Source organism: Durio zibethinus, chromosome 12 (assembly GCF_047325235.1).
Source record: "Durio zibethinus cultivar Kanyao isolate XHJ-2024 chromosome 12, ASM4732523v1, whole genome shotgun sequence".
NCBI lineage: Eukaryota > Viridiplantae > Streptophyta > Magnoliopsida > Malvales > Malvaceae > Durio > Durio zibethinus.
The window spans coordinates 14137534-14160308 of NC_143173.1; the positions used below are offsets into that span (position 1 = coordinate 14137534).

Sequence of the window (22775 nt, forward strand, 5' to 3'; positions counted from 1 at the left end):
TTTTAGGTCAAAACTGGGAAAATATTTATTAGAAATAATTAAATTAAAATTAAAAATAAAAAACCATAAATTAAAAAATTATTAAAAACAATTAAATTAAATTAAAATTAAAACCCATATATTGAAATGTCTTATTATATAAATCAAATATGTAAAATTTGATAATATTTTAATAAATTTTAGTAAATTTTTTAATAATCATTTTTATTTAAAATTTTCATAAATTTTTTATGGTTGAATAATTACTAGTCAAATTTGAATTATAAATAATATTTTCAATAATTCCTTTTCATATTATTGATATTTTTGTTGAACTTTATCAATTTATCAATTTGAATTTTTTTATTAAAGTTTTCATTAAATCTTTTTAATAAAAAATTTCACAAACTTCACTTGAAAAACTTTATCTAAATTTTGCCCACTCAAGTTTTTGTCTTTTTTCCTAAACATTGATTATAATAGTTCCAATTGCAATGTCAAAGAAATGGTTTAAGGAGATTCTAATGGGACAGATTAAGCAAAATCCAGGAAGTTGGAAATTTTTATTTTTATTTTTATTTTTGGTATAATTTATGATATCAAGGATGAAAATATTGAATTAATATTGCCCTAACAGGAAGATAATTTTAGTAATTCACACAATTTTCAAAAAGTACTTAAAACAAATATATATATATGTATATATATGTATATATATATATATGTATAAAACATAAATACTGATTTTAGAACTGACTGAAGCTATTGAATTCCTGAAATAATGAAGCCCTTCTTACAAATAGGAAGCACTGAATAATATTACAGATGCAAAACTTTTGATTGAACTCAACAAACAGGAGAAAACAAATCACAGCTCAATCTTCTTTAGTTGCAGCACATGAGAAACCCTTGCTTTTTTTTTCCTTGATTTTCATGGCTTGGATGGTGGATGCTTGTTTCCAATGGGATTTGGGGCAGATGGAGCTTTTCTCACGCTACCTTTGAACTGTGTTCCAGGCTCCTTTTTCACAAGAGAATTGAAGACAGAGGCAATATTTCATGTCAGCCATTTCATCATATGATCAAACAAAGTGTAGCATCAAATCATATGCAATAAGCAAAACTCACCCAAGTAGCTAACAAGAGCCTGTTGGCAGAATTTGGTTTTGGTTTTGCAGTTGTGATCATCTTTATGTCATCACCAACTGCAGAAAAAGAATCCGAAACTCAATGGAATTTGTCTTGTTTTAATAAAAAACTAGAATGGTTTTTATATCATTACCTGTTTCCATGGCTTGACCAATCCTTATGGCCATTGAGAACTGAGATTGTGAAGTTGTAAGAAGGAGAAATGCAATGATCAGATGGGCTGAAACTTCGATTCTCTTCATCTTGGGGCTGGTGATCTTAATGAAAATGAAGAAGGAGAGCTTCATATTTATGATGGACAATTTGACTACTTCATCATGACTTGGTTTGAAAACAAGGTGATTTCTTGTTAAAGCTGTCTGGGAATCCAATGCCTTTTACAGATTCGGATTAATATAAGGCTAACGTGTGGGGTTTTTCTTGGCATTTCACGTTGACTTGAGCTGATAGGCAAACCATATGATTGAGCTATCCCACTGTCTGTCTCTCCAGCCTAAAGTTGATTACAACAGCTGGTGTATGGTGCCTGGGAATGTTTTGTTGATTTTCTAATCATGTAATAGAAAAGTCCAAAATCATTGCTTGCAACGTGAAAATGCAAATCCAAAGTACCTGATTTGTTGTTGGGTGAAAATTTGTTTGTAAGAGCTCTTAAACATGTGTTTGCAGGAAAAGAACCTGTTAAGTTAGATCTTAAAGTTGAAGATTGTACCATCCGTGACCAAATGTTCAAGTGTTCTAATCTCAAAGCCTTTTGCCTTTAATGGTTACTTCGAGATTATATTTACGTAATTTTAAATATAATATAGTGACGTGATATGATACGAAAACGATAAAAAATATGTGAAAATGATATGATTTAAATTTTAATAAAAATTTTATATGAATTTAATAAAAAAATATTGATACAAATTATAATATGATAATTTTTATATTATAAATAAATAAACATGAATATTCAAATTATCATGATTATGTGTCACACCAAATGCTCAAAGAAAGTAGGTAGGATACATTAATCTCATGTTAGATAGAAAAAAGAAGGTCGTTGAATGTATAAGCATTAATGTTATATATTTCAAGAAATCAATTTTATAGAAAGAGAGTAATGATCATGTGACAAATGGTATCAGAACCAACTTTTTGATTCATTTAACTTTACACCAAACCTTCTAGTTGGGTTAGGTAAGATGGGCCAATTTAGCCAATTAACAAGGTGTTCGGGTAAGATATGGTGGTAAAGTCTAATTACATCTAACACTCAAAATGACAGTAAATAAGGTTGCAGTTGTGACGAAGGCATCACCGAATTAGATAGAAAAAAATGTTATGTCTAGGAGTATCAATGATATATTAATATTCGCAAGTTATTAGGTTCGACTTAAATAAAATTCGAATTTGACTCAATTATTATCGAGTTAAGCACGAGGTCGAATAACTCGACTTATTCGATCGAGTCGAGTTCGAATATTTTTATACCCGACTCGAGTAGCTCGTGAGTCTTATTAAGTTTTTATATTTTAATAAATTTTAATTATTTTAATTGATAAAATATCTCGAATTCGAGTATAAATAATCAAACTTTTATCGAATATAAGAATCGAGCTTATTTTTACATATTAATTGAGTTTAATTAAGTGAGTTCGAGTAACTCGATTTTTATCTTGGGTTAAACTCAAATTAAAAAAATAAAATTTGATCGAATTCGAGTTGAGTTTCGAACTTTGAATTTGAAATCAAACTCGAGCTTAAACTTAATATTATATCGATTTGAACTCGATCGACATCCCTAATCACATCAAATACTCAAAGACATCAAATGAAAATAATCCAATTTTGCAGGAAAAGTGTAATAGCCACTTGACATATGCAGACTCTTAACGGGGCTATAACTGTTGAACACACCTCATTTCTCATTAACAGACAAGGCAAATCAGGTTTCTGCCCCCAACTTAATAAGTCAGCAAAAGTTTTCTATTGTATACACAAAAGATAGAAAGATCAAACTTCAACGAGAGTAACAGTCTTTGTCGTTAAAATGTATGTTCCTCAGCTGAACTTCTCTGGCCTTAACATTTTGCCTGGTAAATTTGCTTCATTGCTTGCACTAGAACATAGTAATATCAGCATTTGTAAAGCTTTTGCAGCTCTTACAAGAACTACAGTGTTTAGGCAAAAGCTTAATGGGGTCTTTATGAGGATGAGAAAAAAATTAAAAAAATTAAAAATTGATTCGAAATTATAGTATTTGATTTGATTCGAATTAGTTTTTTTTATCTAGTTCAGATATTAATTAAATGTATAAATTAAGTTTAGATCAGATTTTGGATCAAGATGTAAAAAAAAAAAAAAAAAACGAATCAAATTAAATTATGTATTTTTATTAGTTTTTATATATTTTAAATTTTGATAAAATAAAAATAATTATTACATATAAATTTATTTAAATATATTAAAATCTTATTAAAATAATAGATAAAAAATAAATAAATTTTAAAAATTGATAAATCGAATCAAACTAATAAAATTTGATTTGGATTGTATTAGTTTCAGAAAAATATTGGTGTGAATTTATATTGAATTTTAAAAATTTATAATATTATATATTATTAAAAAAACAATTGAATCAAATCTAATCCGACGTTAACTATTATCATTCTAAATTTTCATTGCAAAATCATTAAGAAAAAGTTGCTAAAGAGTGGGACACCACTTGGCAAAGGGGAAAAAGAAAGAAAAGGCCTCTTGAAACCAGGATCTATAATTATTCTTCATGCCTCATTGGCCTTCCAATGAGACAAGTTGTAATGATAGCATTTACCACTTGTTACTATGGAATTTTCTGTCTGGAAATTTGTAGGTTTCCAGGCAATTGATTGCAATCTCATTTATAGGGCTTTTCAAAGTAAAGTCGCTTTGGCTTCTTCTGATTTTCCTATTATGCTTGTGGCTCTTTTTGTGCTAACCTTGTTGTTGGACCTCCATTGTTGAATATGGCAATTGGAGAGTCAATTTTGGTAGTTTCATATGGTTTTTTCATAGCTGTAAGATTCAATCATGTTCAACATTTGCAAATGCTGGATCCCTTTTAGTAACATAAAATTTCTCCTAAGTTTTCATTTTAATAAACTTATAGAATAATTGTTAATAATTTTCCATCACATGGCACTTGGTCTAGTGGTATGATTCTCGCTTAGGGTGCGAGAGGTCCCGAGTTCAATTCTCGGAGTGCCCCACTATTAACTTTTCATTTTCTTTTTAACTGTTATGCCCCTTCCTATTTTCAGGCTTTTTCATTCAGGACCCAAGAAGGAGTAGCTGTTAGGTAGAAATGTTTACGAGCTGCGTTAAAGTTCGGGTTGGATTCATTTTTAATATAAATAATTTATATGTTTATTTAAATTTGATTCAACACGATATTTTGGATCTTAAACTTTTTTCAAGTTTAATCTAAATTAAAAAAAATAAAATTTAAGTTTATTCATTAAATTTAATTTATATAATATAATTTTTTAAAAATTTTAAATAAAATATAAAAAATCAAAATCAAAAAAATATATTTATATAATTATAATATTTTAATTATATAATTTATTCGAATAAAGTCGGACCAAGCTGAAGTTTTAATTTTTTTATTTAAAGTTCGATTCAAAATTTAAATAAATTTAAAAGTTATGTTAAAATTCGCTTAATAAGTTTTAATTTTTTTATTTAAATTTTTTTAAAATTTGAATGAATTTTTAAATTTTAACAGATAACTTGATTTTTAAACAGTTCTACTATAAAAGATGACCCAATTATTTTTTTAATTTTTGGCATGTATGCCTTTATTTTTAATTTTTTAATCTTTTTGACAATAAAGGAGAAATTAAGCACATCAATCTAAGATAAAAAAAAATGTTATATATTTTTGTTGTTGTTATTCCTTTCACGAAATCCACAATAAAATCTGAAATTGAAAGGGATTCCAAGAAGAAGAAAGTCAAGTTCCATGAGCAGGAAAAAATTACCAAAAAATTTCGTTTTTCATTGTGTGAATTGCCTTATTACATTGCCACTGGGGATTGGAAAAGTCATGAAACCAGGTGGGTATTGGCTTCAATTGGTTGATAAACTGTTTTCTTTTCCTTTTAATTCATCAGTTCTTAATGTAATTGTCACAAGTAAATTTTATATAAAATACGATATGAATATAAAATTTTTATATCTTGCACAATATAAATAAATAAATCATTAAATGTATCTTTTTTTTTACGATAACATGCATTTATTATCAAAATACATTACTTTTATACAAAATTAAATAAGTTAAATAATATTAAAATGTTTGATTCGATGATTAATACATTTTTTTAATTAAAAAACTAAATCTCCAAATCTTCTTATGCTATTTGTGCCCATGTTAAGGGCAAAACAATGTGGATTTAAAGGAAGAATAAAGGTGACCCTTACCTTAGAACTCTAGCAAAGCAAGAGAAATGATCAAATCTAAACCAAATCTTCAGCGTCTTGATGAGAATCTTTTTGCCTCTTATTCCATATTTCAAGCTTAGGATCCAACAACCCTAGCTAAGGGCTTAGCCTTAGCATATTGTATGGCACATATCCAAGTTCTTGATATAAAAAAGAGTGTTATTTGAGGAATAAAAAGGGGAGCTTTTTTAACCACAATTGTGAAGAGACATGAGAATATTTGAACTAGATTTTGTTGCTTATGTGAAAGTTGAAAGGGTCATTTTCAATGTTTGATGATTTGAACTCTTCCCTTAATTGGTTAACAAAAAGGAAAAACAAATAAATGATTAATTAATACTATAAAGTATCCTTAATTAGAAAAAAAAAAGAGAAAATTATAAGTAATATATGATCATCTCATAAATTTTATTTTATTTTCTTAAAAATGTAATATGGGTCCTTTAATTAAAAATCCCATATATTTTTCATATGATAATTTTATTTAAATTTCCCTTTCAATGGTTTAATTTTAACACCAACAAATGGCATATATTTGAAAGAAAAAAGTAAGGAAAGCTTGTGCTGAAGTAGTAAGCTAGCAACTTGCTAGGGTATTAACTTTTAGGGGTGTAATTGTAAATGTGAAGATTATTCTATGATAATTTAAAATATGATATAATGATACAACATGAAAATAAAATTAAAAAAAATAAAGATAATATGATTTAAAATTTTAATAAAAAATTATATATAAATTTAATAAAAACAAAAAAAAATGTATGAGATGCATTACTTTAGGGCTGAAGGTTTATAGATTATAGGAAAGGTTTCTTTCCATTCAGGTGATTCATGGCTCAAAGTTGTGGGAATGTTATATATTCTAGAAGTTGGCTGGTTGAAACATGATCAAATGCATGGAAGGCAGTAAATCTGCTTGTTGTGTTAACTAAAGGCAGTAAATGAATAATGGCAGCAGAAATACACCACAAGCAGGGTGTTTATAATTCGATTTCAACCAAATTAATTGTTTGGTTATCGAATTAATTTCAATCGGTTACAAAAATTTTTTTAAAAGAATTTCAAATTTCGATTAATTCAATTCAAAAACCGAATTAATTGAATTAATCAAAACTTTAATTGAAATATAAAATAATTCAAATATAAAATGATAAATACATGAAATTGATCATTTATTTCATAAATCATTATAGTTTTTAACATAATACTTTGATATTCAAATATTTTATTAGATAATTTTATTTAGTTTGTATTAAATATGAGAAATTAAGAGTTTAAAATATAATTTAATTTAAATATATTTATTTTCGGTTAACCGAAAATATTAATCGAATCGATTGAATTAAATTTAATTAGTTAATTTTTAAAATTAATAAATTTTATTCGATTAATGAAAATAAAATAAAATAATTTAATTAATTTAATTTAAAATAATTCGATTCAAAATTAACCAAATTGATGAATAAACACTCTTGACCAAAAAGTCACTAACATCTCACTGTTTGTGTGCCATAGTAAAAGAGTATTACCTTGTGATTATAGAATAGCTAAAAAACATTGTTGGGATCGATCCTTACAATGTTGAGCAATATTTCTATAAATTTTCTTCTACATAGATTCATTATCGATCACTTTAACATTTAGTTGATTTATCAAAGCTTGCTGATGGTAAACTCAGCTATTAACTAACAGTTGAGATCAAACAAATCAAGCATACATGTGTGAAGGGTTGCAAATCATATGCACTAATAACAGTAATTCAGAACAAATCATGAAATTGTTTTCATAAAATAATTAAACTGAAGGTTGCTTTATTGCTTCCAATAATTCGGGATTTAGTCATATCTTCATAAGTCATATTTTCAATATATTTCTATATATAGTATCTCTCTACTTGTTTTTTCAACAATTTTCAATAGTATTTATATTATTTATCTTTCTTTTTTTTTTTATCTTTTTTTTTCATTTTTTTAACAATAGTGATAACGGCGTGATCGAATCAGATATAATTTTATTTTTTTAATGTTATAAAATATTATAAAAATTTAAAATTCAATTCAAATTCAAATCAAACCAAACTATAATATAAAATTTTAATATATTTAAATAAATTTTGATGTAAAATTATTAATTTTATTTTATAAAAATTAAAAATATATATAATTCAATTTAATTCGATTTTTAAAAATTATTTTAATTTAAAATTCAATCTGAGTTTATATGTATTTAATATTTAAATTTGATTTAAACAAAATAAAAAAATCGATTAAGATTAAAACGAACGGAACATTATAGTTTTAAATTGATTTTTTGTTTTATTAATATTTTTTTCACCCCTACATTTTAGTTTCTTTTCAGATCACTCCTCCTCCTCCTCCCAAGTACATAGGAGGCGGCATTAAGAACAAAGAAAGGGGGTTCATAAGTACCTTGGAGCCATGACAGCTGTAACCCAGATGAGTTTGTAGACTATAACCTGGCTACCAAGAGTCCAACAGATTAATTGCTGTGACTTAGTCGGATCCCACATGAATTTACTCCATCTTGCCTTGTGTATTTGAGTTCATGCTTTAGATGCAAATGATTGTTGTTGAAAAACCAGACCTTACCATAGTCAAATTTTCCAGATCTGACAACTGCAATTCCACTTCAGAAGTTCTACGGTTATATCAATTGATTCATCAATGTGAAATGAGCTTCTTTCTAACCCATTCCTTTCATAAAAATCTATTGATGGACCCTCCTCCTCTGCCTTCCTGTCATAAACAGCTGCAATTTTCACTCCTCTACGTATCCACTCTATAATAGACCCTATTAATTCTCTTAATTAAAGACGTAAATGATATACTCATAAATTATTTTGATTCAATTAAAATAAATTTTAAATTTAATTTGATCATTATTAAATATAATTCAAATCATCGAATCCAATTCAAAAATCATAATATTTAATTTAAATAATTCATAAATTTAATCAAATTTTTATATTTTAATTAAAAATTATTATTTTAATTTTTACATATATTTATCAATTTAAATTTGAATATAGATAATTAAATTTAAAATTGAATATGATAATTAAAATTTTTTATTTAATATACGAATCTAATCAAATGAATTCGATTAATTAAAACTTAATCAAATATAAATCAAGTTTCAAATGACGAATTTTAAATTAAATTTAAATTTAAATTTCATATTATATTGATTCGATTCTTCAATGACCCCGTTAATCTTTATAATCTTTATAGTTGTCTTAATAAAAAATCTACAGTAGATCAATAGTTTTATAATTTTAATATTTGATGTATAATTTTTTTTATTAAAAATCAAGTTTAAATTTTCATTTCTCCAAATAATAAAAGAATTGTCTTAATAATTGAAATTTCTATTTATAAGTCGTATCTTCAATATTTGTATAAATAGTGTTTATACTCTTTCTTTCTCTCTATCTTTTTCCACTTTTCCTCTCTTTTTAGTTTCTTTTCACATAACTTTCCCTCTCATTTCCTCCCTTATCCCATGGTTCTCATATCTCTCCCCCGTGACTCCCCTTCCCTTCTACCTCTTCTTCTTCTTCTTCTTCTTCTCCTCCTCCTCCCAAATCCCTCCCCATTTCACTCATGATTCTCTCTTTCCCTTCTTTTCCTTGCCTCCATCTCAAAATCACAGCCATCTCCACCATCACCATAATTACAGTCGTTCATCATGAGGTCCCCACAGGCTGTTCACAATGGCGAGACCCCTTCCCCTCACCACCGAATCCCTACCCCTCGCTTTCACTCCACTGTAACTCTCCGTAAACTCAGACGATTCCATTCACTGATTCTCGTCTTCCGACTCGCCGCTTTCACTTTCTCTCTCGCTTCCTCCGTTTTCATGGTCACTAACTCTCGCGGCTCCGATTCCCCTCATTGGTTCGATTTTGACGCTTTCAGGTTAGTTTTAAAAAAACTTTTAATTTTAATTTTCCTTTTTTTTAATATTGAATTTAACCTAAAATGCTTTAAATTTTGAATTTGACGCTTTCAAGTCAGTTGAAAACGCGCGGTTATTTTGTTTGTTTTTCAAATAAAGATAAAATTTTATTTTTATTTTATGAAATTCAAAAAAAATAAAAGCTTGAAAATTAAAAGCAAAACGGGAAATCTCACCGCAGATTCGTGTTCGCCGCAAACGCAATCGTGGCTTTGTATTCGCTTTTCGAAATGGGCGTTTCTATTTGGGAGATCTCCACCGGAGCCACTCTCTTCCCCGAAATCCTCCAAGTTTGGTTCGACTTTGGCCACGACCAGGTGTTCGCATATTTGTTATTATCGGCGGACTCGGCCGGAACGGCGTTGGCGAAAGCGTTAAAAGGGACAGCCACGTGTACGACGTCGAACTCGTTCTGCGTACAATCAGATATTTCCGTGGCATTGGGTTTCGCCGGATTTCTGTTTCTCGGGTTATCGTCTCTGCTGTCGGGTTTTCGGGTCGCCTGTTATATAATAAACGGTTCTCGTTTTCATCTGTAGATTTTAGAAGGAAGAGAGAATATTTTTGGGTGTGTGAAGGTTTAGGCCTTTTACTATGCACCGTACGCTGTGATATTTTCTTTTTAATTGATGTAATGATGATAATAGGTGATTTACTGATTTGTGTTTATTTTACCTTGATGACGTGGCTAATGGACTGATGTATACATGAGAGTTGTTGTATTCTTTATTTATTTATTGCTAACCAAGCTTTGAATGAAATTATTTCCTTTTGTAGCAGTATGTAAATGTGGCATGCCATTCCTATGTATCTTCTATAAATCAATTAAATAAATTATTTTTTTATACAAAGAAGAAAGATGGAAGATTTTGTTGAAATTTAAATTTTAAATTTGTTAAATATTATTTAATAACAATAATTAAATAAATTAATTGAATTAAAATTTAAATTAATTAAACAAAATTTGTAATCTTAACACAAGTTTTTGTCGGCTTTGGGTATTTTTGATAAAAATTAAAATTCGAATCAATTTTTTTTTCAAAAATTATATCTTATCTTATAAAATTAGAATCCAATCCTAATACTAAAATATGAAAGCCAAATTTTTGTTTAGATCCAATGATACATGCCAAATATTAAAATTAATGTATTTCATTATATTTTATACGTAAATTATGTTATTATTTATATCAACATAAAAATATAAAATATATTTTTTGAATCTTTTATTCATATTATATTTGCATCATATCATCATATTTTAAATTGTTAGATCTATTTTGAAGTTGAAAGGCATATTTGCTCGTAGGTTTTTGGGCTCTAGCAAAGTTATCATTGAAGAAAATAGTTCATAGTGAAAGATATTATAAATTTTTTACTCAATTATTTCTTCAAGGAACAGCAAATGGTAGCTAATTTCTCCATTTAAGTTTTATGCTCATCTCAAATCAACCAATAAATGAATAAACAAAACAAAAAAACTCCATGCTATGCATAATTATTGAATAAGCACTAGAAGTAGTTGCATAATCATATCAGGTGGGGCCCTAACCACACAATAACTTCTGCTAATGCAAAATATGTAGATTGGTGGGTTTGATGAAAGCAGATCATAAATATGCGGCCACCAAAAGGCTTTACAAAGTGGTGAACAGTCCAAAGCATAATGGACAAAAAGAGCAAATCATGGTAGTCCTGTACTAATAATCAGGCATTTCACATTAGAAGAACAGCAGCTTTGACAAGGTGGGTGCCTTTGTTTTTGCTTTGCAAGGAATGAATGAAAGCAATGAAACGCAGCGGATATGATACTACCACTTGCAAGGAACATGTCATGTCGGTGCATGTGTGTGTATGGTAGCCATGTACTGAAAGTCAGCATTTCAACATCACCAGCACAAGTATTCTAAGAAGTTGGGAGCCTTTTTTTTTTTTCCCTTGGAAGGAAATGAATGAATCTTCAATGTTTAATTTGTCCATAGTATTGTTAAAGATGTTAACAACAGGAAGAATTTCAGGGAACATGTCATGTATGTGCATGCATGTATAAGGGTTGCTTAATGAAGTATCACTAAATGCATCGAAGAACAATGTTATATGCATCAAATCTTAAGAAAATTGAATTATAGGTCAATCATTAGTAGAAATACCAAGATTGATGAAAACAACAGTTGTGCAAACAAAACTAACATGGTACAAATATAATCTAGGTTCACATCTAAAAGTGCATACATTAGCTCAGCATATCCTTTCAGTTTCCTTCATATTTTGGATCAGCCATCACGTAATGGTAAGCAATTACCAGTGCAAATATAAAAATGCCTAGAAAATTGGCAAGAAATCCCAGCTGTTCATCGTCAATCATCTGCATGAACACATAAAATCCCCACAAATCAGTAGCTCATCACAAACTTATTGTGCTATGATTTTAACAAGTATAGGTGATATAACCTATGAGAAAGTTTCAAACTCCAAATACTATGAAGTATTTTCCAGACATTTGGTGACATTAACTCGTGTTCATTCTACCTCAACTTCAACCAGTAGCTATCCTTCAATGGTAGAATAAATGCATAAATTGTTGGTGATAAGTTCTATCCCTAAGGCAAGCCAAACAGCTGACAAAACACATGGCAAACTAACGTTAATAAAACTTATTGACTCTAATCTTAATAAAAGCAACAATGGCATCTGGCAGTAATTACAAGTTACTATTGACAGTTTTAACACCTGCATAAAGTAATCTACATGTGGACGATTATTCGAAACAACCACGGACTAAAATTACTTCATTTCTTCTGTATGAACGGTTGCTATAAACAATCGATGCAGAATGGCTGAAAGGCCAGTCATTTCTTCCACACTATAGTTACTTCAATTCATCTAATTCTATTACTTCGTGAATTAGTTACACACTGCTTTATGCATCGCTATTAGCAGCATTCAGTAAACTGAGAGGACGTTTGCATATATCTCTATAAAAAGAATCTAATTCAATCACAATTAAGCGTTCTACTCTCCAACCCTAACATTAACAATAGACATTCATTACCTATGTTACATGGACTCAAGATCATCCAATGTCATGCTAGTATGTATCTGACATGGGAATGTCATGTTTGTGGCAATTTGTATGTTAATGTTGATAATCTAATCAATCATCATACAAAGATAAGTTTAAAGTGCTCAAAGAAGTATTGGGCATGGATACGTTCACGTTAAGATGAAGTGACTAATCTGTATAATGTAGTTCATTAACCGACAATATTCCAGTCGCTAAGGTTTTCAGCCAATTTTTCATACGATCAAAATTCAAATCCACCGTCAAGAGGTTCATGCAGCCACCTTTAAGAGGTGACATCCCGGGTTCAAATCTCAACATCTGCACCACGACCTTCTTCATACCAAATATACTCTATACACATAAAATCTCAAAAATCGAACCACCATAGGCTCGCACAAAGAAAATGTTCCAAATACTTTAAGTCATCGATAGGCACCTCATTGGGCTTCAATTCAACATACCTTGGGCTTCAATTCAACATACCTTCCTCATCAAATTTTATTAAAAAAAAAACCCCTAAATTACTAGTAAAAAATTCACTAGGCTCAAAATGCAAAAGGAATTGATTGGATGGCGATCGCAGTGGGATTCGAACCCACGACCTTTAGATCCGGAGTCTAAAGCGATATCCACTCCGCTATGCGATTGCTTTTTACTAACAACTATTCAATTCTAGCACTCACAATTCAAGAACCGGAAACTAAAATATCCCAATCAACAAACAAAAAAATAGGGAAAAAATTTAAATCAACATGTAGACTGTGAATCTAAAAGAAATCGTCGATCTGCTTTAAGATCGTGATGTTTGCTACAATGATTAAGAGAGAAAAACAGAGGCAAGAAGAGGGAGGGATCCAAGAAGAAACGGCGTACCTTTCCGGAGCCAGGAGAGGCCAAAGAGCCAAAGAAATGAGCCGACGAGGAGATCTGGAACTGAAAAGTGAAAGCCTACGTTTCTATTGACTCGAAGTCTTTGCATTATAGTTGTATTGTTGTAGGTACGGTTTTCATAAGCCAAACGACTGCGTTTTTGGATGATAAGGTCAAAGTTGATGGTTTGGATCTGACGCGGCAGGATAATGATGCAGCGTAGACTATCATGCACTCCACATGAACCTATCAATTTCCCTTCAAACTAGACATTAGCTGCTTCCGACGTGGCCGCTTGTTATCAGATGGTCCGCGGAGGACCAGTAAAAAATGACATCAACCAATCAGCATGCGACTTGTATTTCTAAAGAACGCTCTGATAAATATCACCATTGACGTGGCTCTGTTTAAAAATAATTATTTTTATTATCTATGATAAAAAATAATTTTTCATGTGCTAAAGAAATATGTATTATAAATGATATCGGTTCAAATGAATCGGATTTAATATAATTTTTTTTAGATATTATATAATATTATGAATTTTTTAAAATTTTATTGAATTTAAACGGATCTTTTATATAATTAAATTTAAGAAGTGAATAAAATTTTATCCATTTAATTTAGTTTATTAATTTTAATTTTTAATTATATATATTATTTTAATATATTTAAATAAATTTTAATATAAAATTATTGTTTTTATTTTATAAAAATTTAAAAAATTAATAAAAATATATAATTTAAGTCGATTTAAATTTTTTTGTTTTTCAATTTTTAATCTAAACATGATATATATTTAATATTTGAATTTAATTTAAATTAAATTAAAAAATTGATTCAAATGAATCAATTATTATAATTTTAAATTAAATTTTAAACTTTTTTTCTTACCCCTACTATATATATATATATATATATAAGTAAATTAGCTTGCTACCCGTGCGATGCATGGATTATTTTTATTTTATTTAAATTTAAATAAAAATAAAAATTAATATTATTAAATTATTAACATGTTTAAAATATATATATATAATATAAATATTATAATTAAAATATCAAATCATAATAAAAATAAAAATTTTAATTAACAAATTAATAAAATTTAAAATATATGGTAAATAATATTAGATGAAGAAAAAATATCCAGAAGATATTATAAAAAATATTATTAATTATGCCAACAAAATATTAAAATAGAAACTAAAAGTCTTATTATTTCAAATAAACTTTATTTAATTTGCATGATCTCTAGCTTCTTTTATCATTTTTGTACACTTGTAAATTTATGTAATTTTAAAATAAGTTTTATTTGATTTTCCTGTAACTTCTCTAGTCGTTGTCTCAAAATTACAATTTTTTTTTGCCAAAATTGTCAAGTAAACAGTAAATATTAATTTATTTAGAACATAAGAAAATTTGTAACCTTCATTCCCATGGAAAGAAAGCAATGTGCATTTTAATAACATAATGTAAAAATAATAAATAACAATAATACAAAGCCTATGAAAAAAATAAATAAATTCACCTAAAATGAAAGAGCAATAAAAGAATAATGTTAAAATTTGTGAGAAGATAGAGTATTGCTTAAAAAATAAATTGAATGAGAAGACAGTAAATAATCAAGTTATATAATAAATATATTTTATTTAAATAATAAATTTATCTAATATTTAATCAAATAATAATATTTAAATTTTAGTATTTTATATCTTTATCTGAAAGTTTTTTTGATGTTTTATATCTTGATACTTTTATCTTATATTACATTAGTCATTATCACATATAACCATTTAAAAATAATAAGTTACAATGCTCACTATTATCTTCTTTTCTTTAAGCCTTTTTTTATGACAAAAAATATTTGTCTTACTTAATTGTGATAACTTTTAGAAATAATACACTTACTTTTCTATTGACAAAATGACTATGCCTCGACACAAGTTCATACTTTGCCCATTATTTTTATTTTTTTTTTAGAAGTAAGTGTATTATTTTTAAAAGTTATCACAATAAAATATATATTTTTTATTTAAGCAGCTCATGAATAATATGATTAAAGATTTATTATTTGTTTAACATGAAAAACATAAATTTTATTTTATTTTTGACATAATAAAACATATAAAATATCTTTTCATGGGTACATGCAAGATGAAAACATATATAATACATATTAAGATTAATTGTCCCTAAATTTACATGCATTAATATTTCACAATTTAATTTAAGTTTGTTATAGTAATTAAATACTCATGTTAATTGTAAATAAATTAGAAAAGATAAATTATTTTAAAATTGATTTTAAATTAAGATAAAGTGATATACATGATAAAAGAATTTCATTAAAATTTAAATTAATTTTTGATTAAAATTTAAAATTTTAGATAATTTAATAATTTTTAAAATATATATTTTTTATAAATAATTTAAAATTAATAAATATCTTATGTGTCATCATAATAAAAAGTTTTAAAATTTATCTTACGTGTCGAAAAAAAAAAAAAATCTGCATAAGCGTCAATGTCAACAATTATAATCTGATAATTATGTATATTGTAATATAATATATATATATATATGATATTGTTCATCTAAAAGAAATCTAAACTTTTGTAAATTTTCAAGAATTATAATAGTTTTTTTCATTAAAAAATATATTTTTTTAATTTATTTGCTAAATACTAAAAATTTTGCTATTACTTTTTTCTTGTTTGATAAAAAATCAAGAATCAATATTTAAATAATTAAAATTAATAATTATTTTTGTCATATGTGGTTTTTGTATAATATTTCATTTTAATTCATGGAACTCGATTTTTTAAGTTATCTTTCAAAGTTTATGGATGAAATGAAATATTGAACAAAGATCATATTATGGTAAAATTTACTCAAATAATTTGCAATCTGTAGTTCAGTATTAAGCATAAAATAAAGGAAATTCAAATCTTCTACTTATGCCTTCAATTTGAGCAGCTCTGAGAGAATCTTGAGGGATTGAACTGCCATTGTCCCAAGCATCAATTCGTTCTGTATTGTTGCCAAAAAGAACCAACTTCTCCAACAGCCTAACTTCACTGTCTCCTAGTTTTATATAACCTTGATCTGTTTCTTCAGGACCATTATAGGATTAAAGAACCAATCTAACAGTTTGTCTTTTGGCCTAATCAAATGGTTTATTTCAACGCCATCGGGCAATAACAAACCATTAGAACCTGATCTGATAGAGTTGAGGAGACTCTGCAAGAAACAATAACATGGTAAGCCAACAACAATAATGGCTGCTTCATTACCACTTTTTGCCTTCAACCATTCACAGAGGTCCACTGCAGTTATTACATCAGCATCCAATAGTTCTTTGCCACTTATTTCACAAGTTTTCATCATATTCGTCCAAATCTGTTACATTTCAGGCCAATTACCCGTAACCAGTAAAAGATCAGAAAGATGTATTTGTCAATGTTCATTTCCTTACAACTCTTTTAGTGTATGGTCTGTTTCATGGTAGGAACTCTTTTTGTTAATACTACCGATCAAACCATATTCCAGTATTAATAAAACCAAAAAAGCAATCAGTTGCAGAGAGACCAAAACCTGTTGCATAATTGAAACCAACCTGAACCGTTTTCACTTCATTTATTGCCTCTCTAACTGATACCGAATGAACCAAGCTTGGCACAAGCATTGCAGGTACTTCACCAGAAGTAGAATTGAATTTGCCACCAAGTCCTCCAACAGAGTACTCTGGTTCAGAACCACTTTTCTTGCGATAAGAGGGCCTGGCTGTGAAAAAAAAAAAAAAAGAAAATTTCAAACTACAAAAATATGCTAACATAATGCTCCGCCAGAGCCAGAATTCCAAAAGATCAGAAAGCTGATTACCTTGGGAAGATTGTCCCCTCTCTAAGATAGAGCCAATCATTTGTGTACTCGTCAAATTCAGCAACCATTGCAATCACATAAGCAACGCCTCTCCGGAAAGATCTTTCTTGCATCCATGAAATTCCTTATCATCTATGAAAAATAGGCGAAATTATCAAAAATAGAGACAGATCATGAAATAGATTAATTATGATAAAAAATAAAGACAAACATGAAAGTCACAAAAGAAAAAATTGCAGTTACATTTTCGATTCACAAAATCAGAAAATGATAAGACTTCATTCAACAGATAAAATCAGAAAAATAATAGATTGTATCATGCACCAAATCTATTATTATATACCAATATCGTGCATCTAATAGTGATAAATTATTTTAAAATTAATTTTAAATTAAGATAAAATGATATACAGATAAAATACTTTTATTAAAATTTAAATTAATTTTTTATTAAATTTTAAAATTTTAAATAATTTAATAATTTTTAAAAAATATTTATTATAAATAATTTAAAATTAATAAATATTTTATATGTCATCATAATAAAAAATTTTAAAATTTATTTTATATGTAAAAAAAAAATTGTTCACATAAACGTTCACGTCAATAATTATTATTTGATAATTATGTATGTTATAATATAATATATATATATATAATTCTACTATTAATTAAAAAATTTAAAATCTCCTAAATCGTTTAAAATTTGATTTTCCTCTCAATTAGATGGTTGATAAACGTGAAAGAATTTTATTGCAAGAGGAATTCTACGGTTACACTACATCTAATCGCAGCAAACAAAAATCTCCCGAAGTAACCCAACCGAACACGTCAACTCGTGGCCGATTCATGAGAAATATCCTTTTAAAAGTACACGTGGCACTCCATAATTGGAAGACAAATTTCTACCTCATTGCCACGTCAGGTTTCGTTTTCTTTTAACAAATTCAACTCAACAACCTTGAAAGTAACACATTATAAAAACCAGTTGTAAAGTCCGGTCCCTGAAGGATCTTGGTCTAGTATTCTTCAAATCCTTAAAGTTCTTAAATTTCTGCAGGATTTCATTAAATTAAACAAACCCCAGATTTTATTTTCACCTTGTTATTCTCAAGGTATATTTTTTCTTTTTTAATTCTGTGGTCTTTTAGGCCATTGGGTTCAGATTGGGATCTAAAAAAAAAAACCTTTTTTTTTTTTTTTTTTAGTTTGGTGTGGGCTGTAGTTTTGTTAATGTGAAGGTTTTGATTGTTATTCACTTTTCTTGTTTTTTAAGTTTCTATCTGCTTTGTCTCTCTCTCTCTGGTTGGTCAGTGGATTTTATTTGATTTTAATTTAAGTTTTTAAGTGTTTAATTAATTCTTTTTAGATCATATTCCATTGCATATATTAGGCTGTAATCTCTTCGTTTCATAGGCATAGAAGAAATAGAAAAATTTTGGAATTTTGAGTTTGGTTAGTTTTTTTTTTTTTTAAGTGTTTTGTATCTGGTTGGTTTTGGAAGATTTGATGGTGAATTTTGATTGTTTCGATTTTTTTTATTTGTAGGATTTCAAGAAAGGATCCCAAAAAATGTCTGCAAATGGAACTGACAACTCAGCTTCTAAGAAGCCTCCAAGTCCATCTCCTTTGAGATTTTCCAAGTTTTTTCAGGTAAGATTAATCAATTAGTAAGAGTAAATATCTTGGTTATGGATAGATTTTGTTGCTAACAATCTCTGTTTATTCAAGCCTAAATGCCTCATAAACCTTGGTTATGGGTGAATCTGGCGTGAAAATGAATGAGATGGTGACAACTAAGCTGTTTGCAAAGTGGGAATGATATATGCATTGTTACCCTTAATTCAAGTTCATGCAAATCCTCATTGTACTTGACCTTGGATTGCCTTTTCGTTTGTTGGCGAGTTTTCTTCTTTGGATTAAATATTTCTTATAATTTCTGCTGAATAGAGTTCTGTATGATCTTAATTACTTATAATATGTGATTGTGTTATATCGTATTTTTGTTTTAAACGCAGACCAACATGAGAATTCTGGTTACTGGAGGAGCTGGATTCATTGGCTCCCACCTAGTGGACAAGTTGATGGAGAACGAAAAGAATGAGGTAAGTATGAATGGTGAAACCTGAGGCCTATATATTTTTCAAAGTCAGATATTTGGATTGGTATGCTTATGTCCATTGAATGATACTTGTGCTTTGCTTGCGTTTTAACAGTCTTTGGTTTTGATGCTGCAGGTTATTGTTGTTGATAACTACTTTACTGGCTCCAAGGACAACTTGAAGAAATGGATTGGTCACCCAAGATTTGAACTTATTCGTCATGGTATTCTTCTTTACTTTTTTATGTTCTGTAAGGCAAGCTAAGAATGTCGAATTTTTGTTGGAATATTAATGTTTTCTTTATTTTTCATGCAGATGTCACTAAGCCGTTGCTAGTTGAAGTTGATCAGATATACCATCTTGCTTGCCCAGCTTCTCCGATTTTCTACAAATACAATCCTGTGAAGGTATGATTCCTCCGCAGCAGAACGCTATATCTTGGATGAGATATCAGTTGTAAAGACTCTTTATTTTGTTTTTCTTTTAACCTCTATCTGAAGACTATGTTGCTATGACATAAAACAGACAATAAAGACAAATGTGATTGGTACATTGAATATGTTGGGACTTGCAAAGCGTGTTGGAGCGAGGTATGAGACTGTTACTTATCTCTATGATATAGTTTTTATAAATATATTCCTGCATTCTCATTGTATGATTGTCGACAACAGGATTTTGCTTACCTCGACTTCAGAGGTGTATGGAGATCCTCTTGAGCATCCCCAGAATGAGAGCTATTGGGGAAATGTTAACCCTATTGGTATGTTTTCTTTTCTACTTTGATAGTTGAGAATGGTTTTCAGTTATTGTCGTGTGGATATGTAGAAACCCTGACAGTCTTTGGCCCCTCTCTTGCTGTATATATCTATGGTTTTACTCCTCTTAGCATCTATCATTCATTGATGGCTGGCACAGTTCTAAGTAGAAATTTGCCCGCATATGACTTTCTATTAATTTGTTTTTCTACATGCTACAGGAGTTAGGAGCTGCTATGATGAGGGAAAAAGAGTAGCTGAAACGTTGATGTTTGATTACCACAGGCAGCATGGCATAGGTAAAGAATGCAGCGTTTACTGCTCATTATTTGAGGATTCTTACTCTTTTTCATGATAACAGAGATTCGGATTGCTAGAATTTTCAACACTTATGGACCACGCATGAATATAGATGATGGTCGTGTTGTCAGCAATTTCATTGCCCAAGCAATCCGGTAAGTGATGGTTCCAGTGTATGATGATTCGTTTTCTTCCTTGTTTCCTTCCCTATACTTACACCCTTTTCCTTTTAACTGTTTCATTGTGCAGTAATGAGCCTTTGACTGTTCAATTACCCGGAACACAGACAAGGAGTTTCTGTTATGTCTCAGATATGGTATGCTGGAAATCTTGTTAATATCAAGCTGTTTTACAATGTATTAACGTGTCTGCTGCTCATCTTTTTTCATTTTAACCGATGAAGGTTGATGGCCTTATTCGACTTATGGAGGGAGAGAACACCGGGCCAATCAACATTGGGAATCCAGGTGATTATGCAGGCCTTTCTCTTGATTTTCTATCTTATTAGAAGCTCCTTTTTGTCCAATATTAACGTAGATTTCCTTTTTCTATGTTTTAGGTGAATTTACAATGCTTGAACTTGCAGAGGCTGTGAAAGAGGTCAGTTTTTCGTTCATTTTTGTCCTTTCAACCAGTTGCAGATTCAAGATTTTTTCTCGGGATTTTCACTTATAATATACATATATATAAAAAATTGTCCTCAGATTTACCATTTTTGTCAATGGAAAGAGTGTCCTCAGAAAAATTTTGGGGATGTCCATGGGAAAATTTTCTTTTTTTTTCAATCTTTGGAAATGTCCATGAACATCCTACTTCAACATATAGATCCGTCTCTGCTCTCAACTGTATTATAATGTAGTTCTCTTTTCCTGAGGCAAGTCAATATGGAACCGAATTCAACATGAATACTTTCCGGCTGGAAACTATTCATAGATATATTCAGGAAACTGATCAATCAAATTCTTGGCCATGTGTGGTGCAGCTTATCAATCCTGAGGTGCAAATATCAATGGTTGAAAACACTCCTGATGATCCTCGTCAAAGGAAGCCAGACATAACCAAAGCAAAGGAGCTGCTAGGATGGGAACCAACAGTCAAATTGCGCCATGGACTTCCTCTTATGGAAGAGGATTTCCGTCAGAGGCTTGGCGTCCCCAGGAAGAACTGATTGCAGTTATATTTTACAAATTCACAGTGCTGGGGGCAAGCTGATGCCCCAGTTAGAGTAGAAAATACAGATAAAATGCTATTATCTCCTTTAGTCAGTTCCAATATATAATCTTCATGAACAATAATGGCATCAGTTTCTTTACAGTTTAGTCATTGTGGATTGGTAATTGGATTAATGAAAAGAAGCTTTTGTTCTATGGCTTACTGTACCTTTACTTTATTCATCTTTGGCACTTGCTTAACTTTCTGTTTGAATAATTCCTGCCATGTTTGCTCTTATTGCCAATTGATGTCTAAACTACCATGGTATCCTAGTATGTTTGTCTGGATTCAAACTTCTTCAAAAGCAAAGATTGGGACACGTCGAACCTGAAGCTTTAGCTTGGTTTATGTAGTCATCTAAAAAGATGGCATCGAACAAGTTTAAAATTCAAATCCCAACACTTAAATCCCTTTCTCATGGCTTTGTTTGTTAAAAAACAATGACACCAGCTTTTACTGATGTAAGATTTAACTCTTTCCTACCAAGAAAAGCTAGGAGAGAAGAAATCTGAGCCTTAGTTCATCAAGCATCATCTTCCTCAAATTTAGTTCTTTCAGTTTTTCTTCTCATAACAATATCTTGTATGCATGATGATTTTGCTGAAGCTATTGATTTAACTCATACATTGAGCTTGTACTGTAAAACTGGATGATAAGAAGAAAGGGTGGCACTTAGGAATGACGGTTGGTTCCTTGTTTAAATGAATAAAGATGAAATAATAACTGTCACCCCATCCTCAGCAAAAGGGTCCATAGCTCAGTGGTAGAGCATTTGACTGCAGATCAAGAGGTCACCGGTTCGAACCCGGTTGGGCCCTTTTAAGAGAATAGAGAACTTTTTTTTTTCTGTTTGATTTTCGTAAATTCTTCAAACTTTTAGTTTTAAGACCATCACTTGATTCAATTAGGAATGTTTATTCAGTTGGTCCAATTAATTTCAAATTAAATTATTTTATTTTTGTTAATTGAATTAAATTTATGAAATTTAAAAATTAATCGAATTAAATT

At 29.1% G+C, this 22775-nt stretch overlaps 3 protein-coding genes, 3 non-coding genes and 2 pseudogenes across 10 annotated transcripts; 4 read left to right on the forward strand and 4 right to left on the reverse strand.

The window, feature by feature from the left end:
• Positions 1–722: 722 nt before the first annotated feature.
• On the reverse strand, positions 723–1761 carry LOC111298021 (uncharacterized). Its single transcript, XM_022892702.2, has 3 exons — positions 1262–1761; positions 1108–1184; positions 723–1000 (listed from the first exon to the last, which is right to left on the reverse strand). Exons 1-3 carry the CDS (start codon positions 1413–1415, stop codon positions 911–913), a joined length of 321 nt encoding a protein of 106 aa, XP_022748437.1. The 5' UTR covers positions 1416–1761; the 3' UTR covers positions 723–910.
• Positions 1762–4291: 2530 nt separating this feature from the next.
• On the forward strand, positions 4292–4363 carry TRNAP-AGG (transfer RNA proline (anticodon AGG)). Its single transcript has one exon. It is a non-coding gene; the product is annotated as a tRNA-Pro (tRNA).
• Positions 4364–9074: 4711 nt separating this feature from the next.
• LOC111296395 (CASP-like protein 4C1) lies at positions 9075–10359 on the forward strand. The gene is made up of 2 exons (XM_022890683.2): positions 9075–9539; positions 9761–10359. The coding sequence occupies exons 1-2, from the start codon at positions 9310–9312 to the stop codon at positions 10116–10118; spliced, it is 588 nt and encodes a 195-aa protein (XP_022746418.1). The 5' UTR covers positions 9075–9309; the 3' UTR covers positions 10119–10359.
• Positions 10360–11672: 1313 nt separating this feature from the next.
• On the reverse strand, positions 11673–13856 carry LOC111297303 (dolichyl-diphosphooligosaccharide--protein glycosyltransferase subunit 4A pseudogene; annotated as a pseudogene). Of its 2 annotated transcripts, XR_016325935.1 has the most exons (3): positions 13517–13856; positions 12031–12197; positions 11673–11944 (listed from the first exon to the last, which is right to left on the reverse strand). The product of XR_016325935.1 is annotated as a dolichyl-diphosphooligosaccharide--protein glycosyltransferase subunit 4A pseudogene, transcript variant X2 (transcript). The 2 variants fall into 2 exon arrangements; XR_016325934.1 differs by lacking the exon at positions 12031–12197 and having other exon boundaries at positions 13517–13588.
• Positions 13218–13290, reverse strand: TRNAR-CCG (transfer RNA arginine (anticodon CCG)). Its single transcript has one exon. It is a non-coding gene; the product is annotated as a tRNA-Arg (tRNA).
• Positions 13857–16340: 2484 nt separating the features above from the next.
• Positions 16341–17715, reverse strand: LOC149515744 (putative membrane protein At3g27390; annotated as a pseudogene). Its single transcript, XR_016325936.1, has 4 exons — positions 17642–17715; positions 17399–17530; positions 17133–17295; positions 16341–16915 (listed from the first exon to the last, which is right to left on the reverse strand). The product of XR_016325936.1 is annotated as a putative membrane protein At3g27390 (transcript).
• Positions 17716–18365: 650 nt separating this feature from the next.
• On the forward strand, positions 18366–21922 carry LOC111296655 (UDP-glucuronic acid decarboxylase 6-like). Of its 2 annotated transcripts, none has more exons than XM_022891061.2 (13): positions 18366–18513; positions 18947–19051; positions 19417–19503; positions 19636–19723; positions 19816–19907; positions 20026–20090; positions 20172–20260; positions 20477–20554; positions 20617–20710; positions 20805–20871; positions 20959–21022; positions 21115–21155; positions 21538–21922. In XM_022891061.2, the coding sequence occupies exons 2-13, from the start codon at positions 18971–18973 to the stop codon at positions 21721–21723; spliced, it is 1032 nt and encodes a 343-aa protein (XP_022746796.2). In that variant the 5' UTR covers positions 18366–18513; positions 18947–18970; the 3' UTR covers positions 21724–21922. The 2 variants fall into 2 exon arrangements, with proteins under 2 accessions (XP_022746796.2, XP_022746797.2); XM_022891062.2 differs by lacking the exon at positions 18366–18513 and adding an exon at positions 18818–18853.
• A 591-nt stretch (positions 21923–22513) lies between these two features.
• Positions 22514–22585, forward strand: TRNAC-GCA (transfer RNA cysteine (anticodon GCA)). The gene has a single exon. It is a non-coding gene; the product is annotated as a tRNA-Cys (tRNA).
• Positions 22586–22775: the final 190 nt, after the last annotated feature.

Coding starts and splice junctions, on each gene's coding strand:
- LOC111298021 (XM_022892702.2), bottom strand. CDS start 1,415: ATGAAGCTCTCCTTCTTCATTTTCATTAAGATCACCAGCCCCAAGATG. Junction 1,185..1,261: donor TGGTCAAGCCATGGAAACAG/GTAATGATATAA, acceptor CTTTTTCTGCAG/TTGGTGATGACATAAAGATG. Junction 1,001..1,107: donor GGCTCTTGTTAGCTACTTGG/GTGAGTTTTGCT, acceptor CTTGTGAAAAAG/GAGCCTGGAACACAGTTCAA.
- LOC111296395 (XM_022890683.2), top strand. CDS start 9,310: ATGAGGTCCCCACAGGCTGTTCACAATGGCGAGACCCCTTCCCCTCAC. Junction 9,540..9,760: donor TTCGATTTTGACGCTTTCAG/GTTAGTTTTAAA, acceptor ATCTCACCGCAG/ATTCGTGTTCGCCGCAAACG.
- LOC111296655 (XM_022891061.2), top strand. CDS start 18,971: ATGTCTGCAAATGGAACTGACAACTCAGCTTCTAAGAAGCCTCCAAGT. Junction 20,555..20,616: donor CCACAGGCAGCATGGCATAG/GTAAAGAATGCA, acceptor TCATGATAACAG/AGATTCGGATTGCTAGAATT. Junction 21,023..21,114: donor AATCAACATTGGGAATCCAG/GTGATTATGCAG, acceptor TCTATGTTTTAG/GTGAATTTACAATGCTTGAA.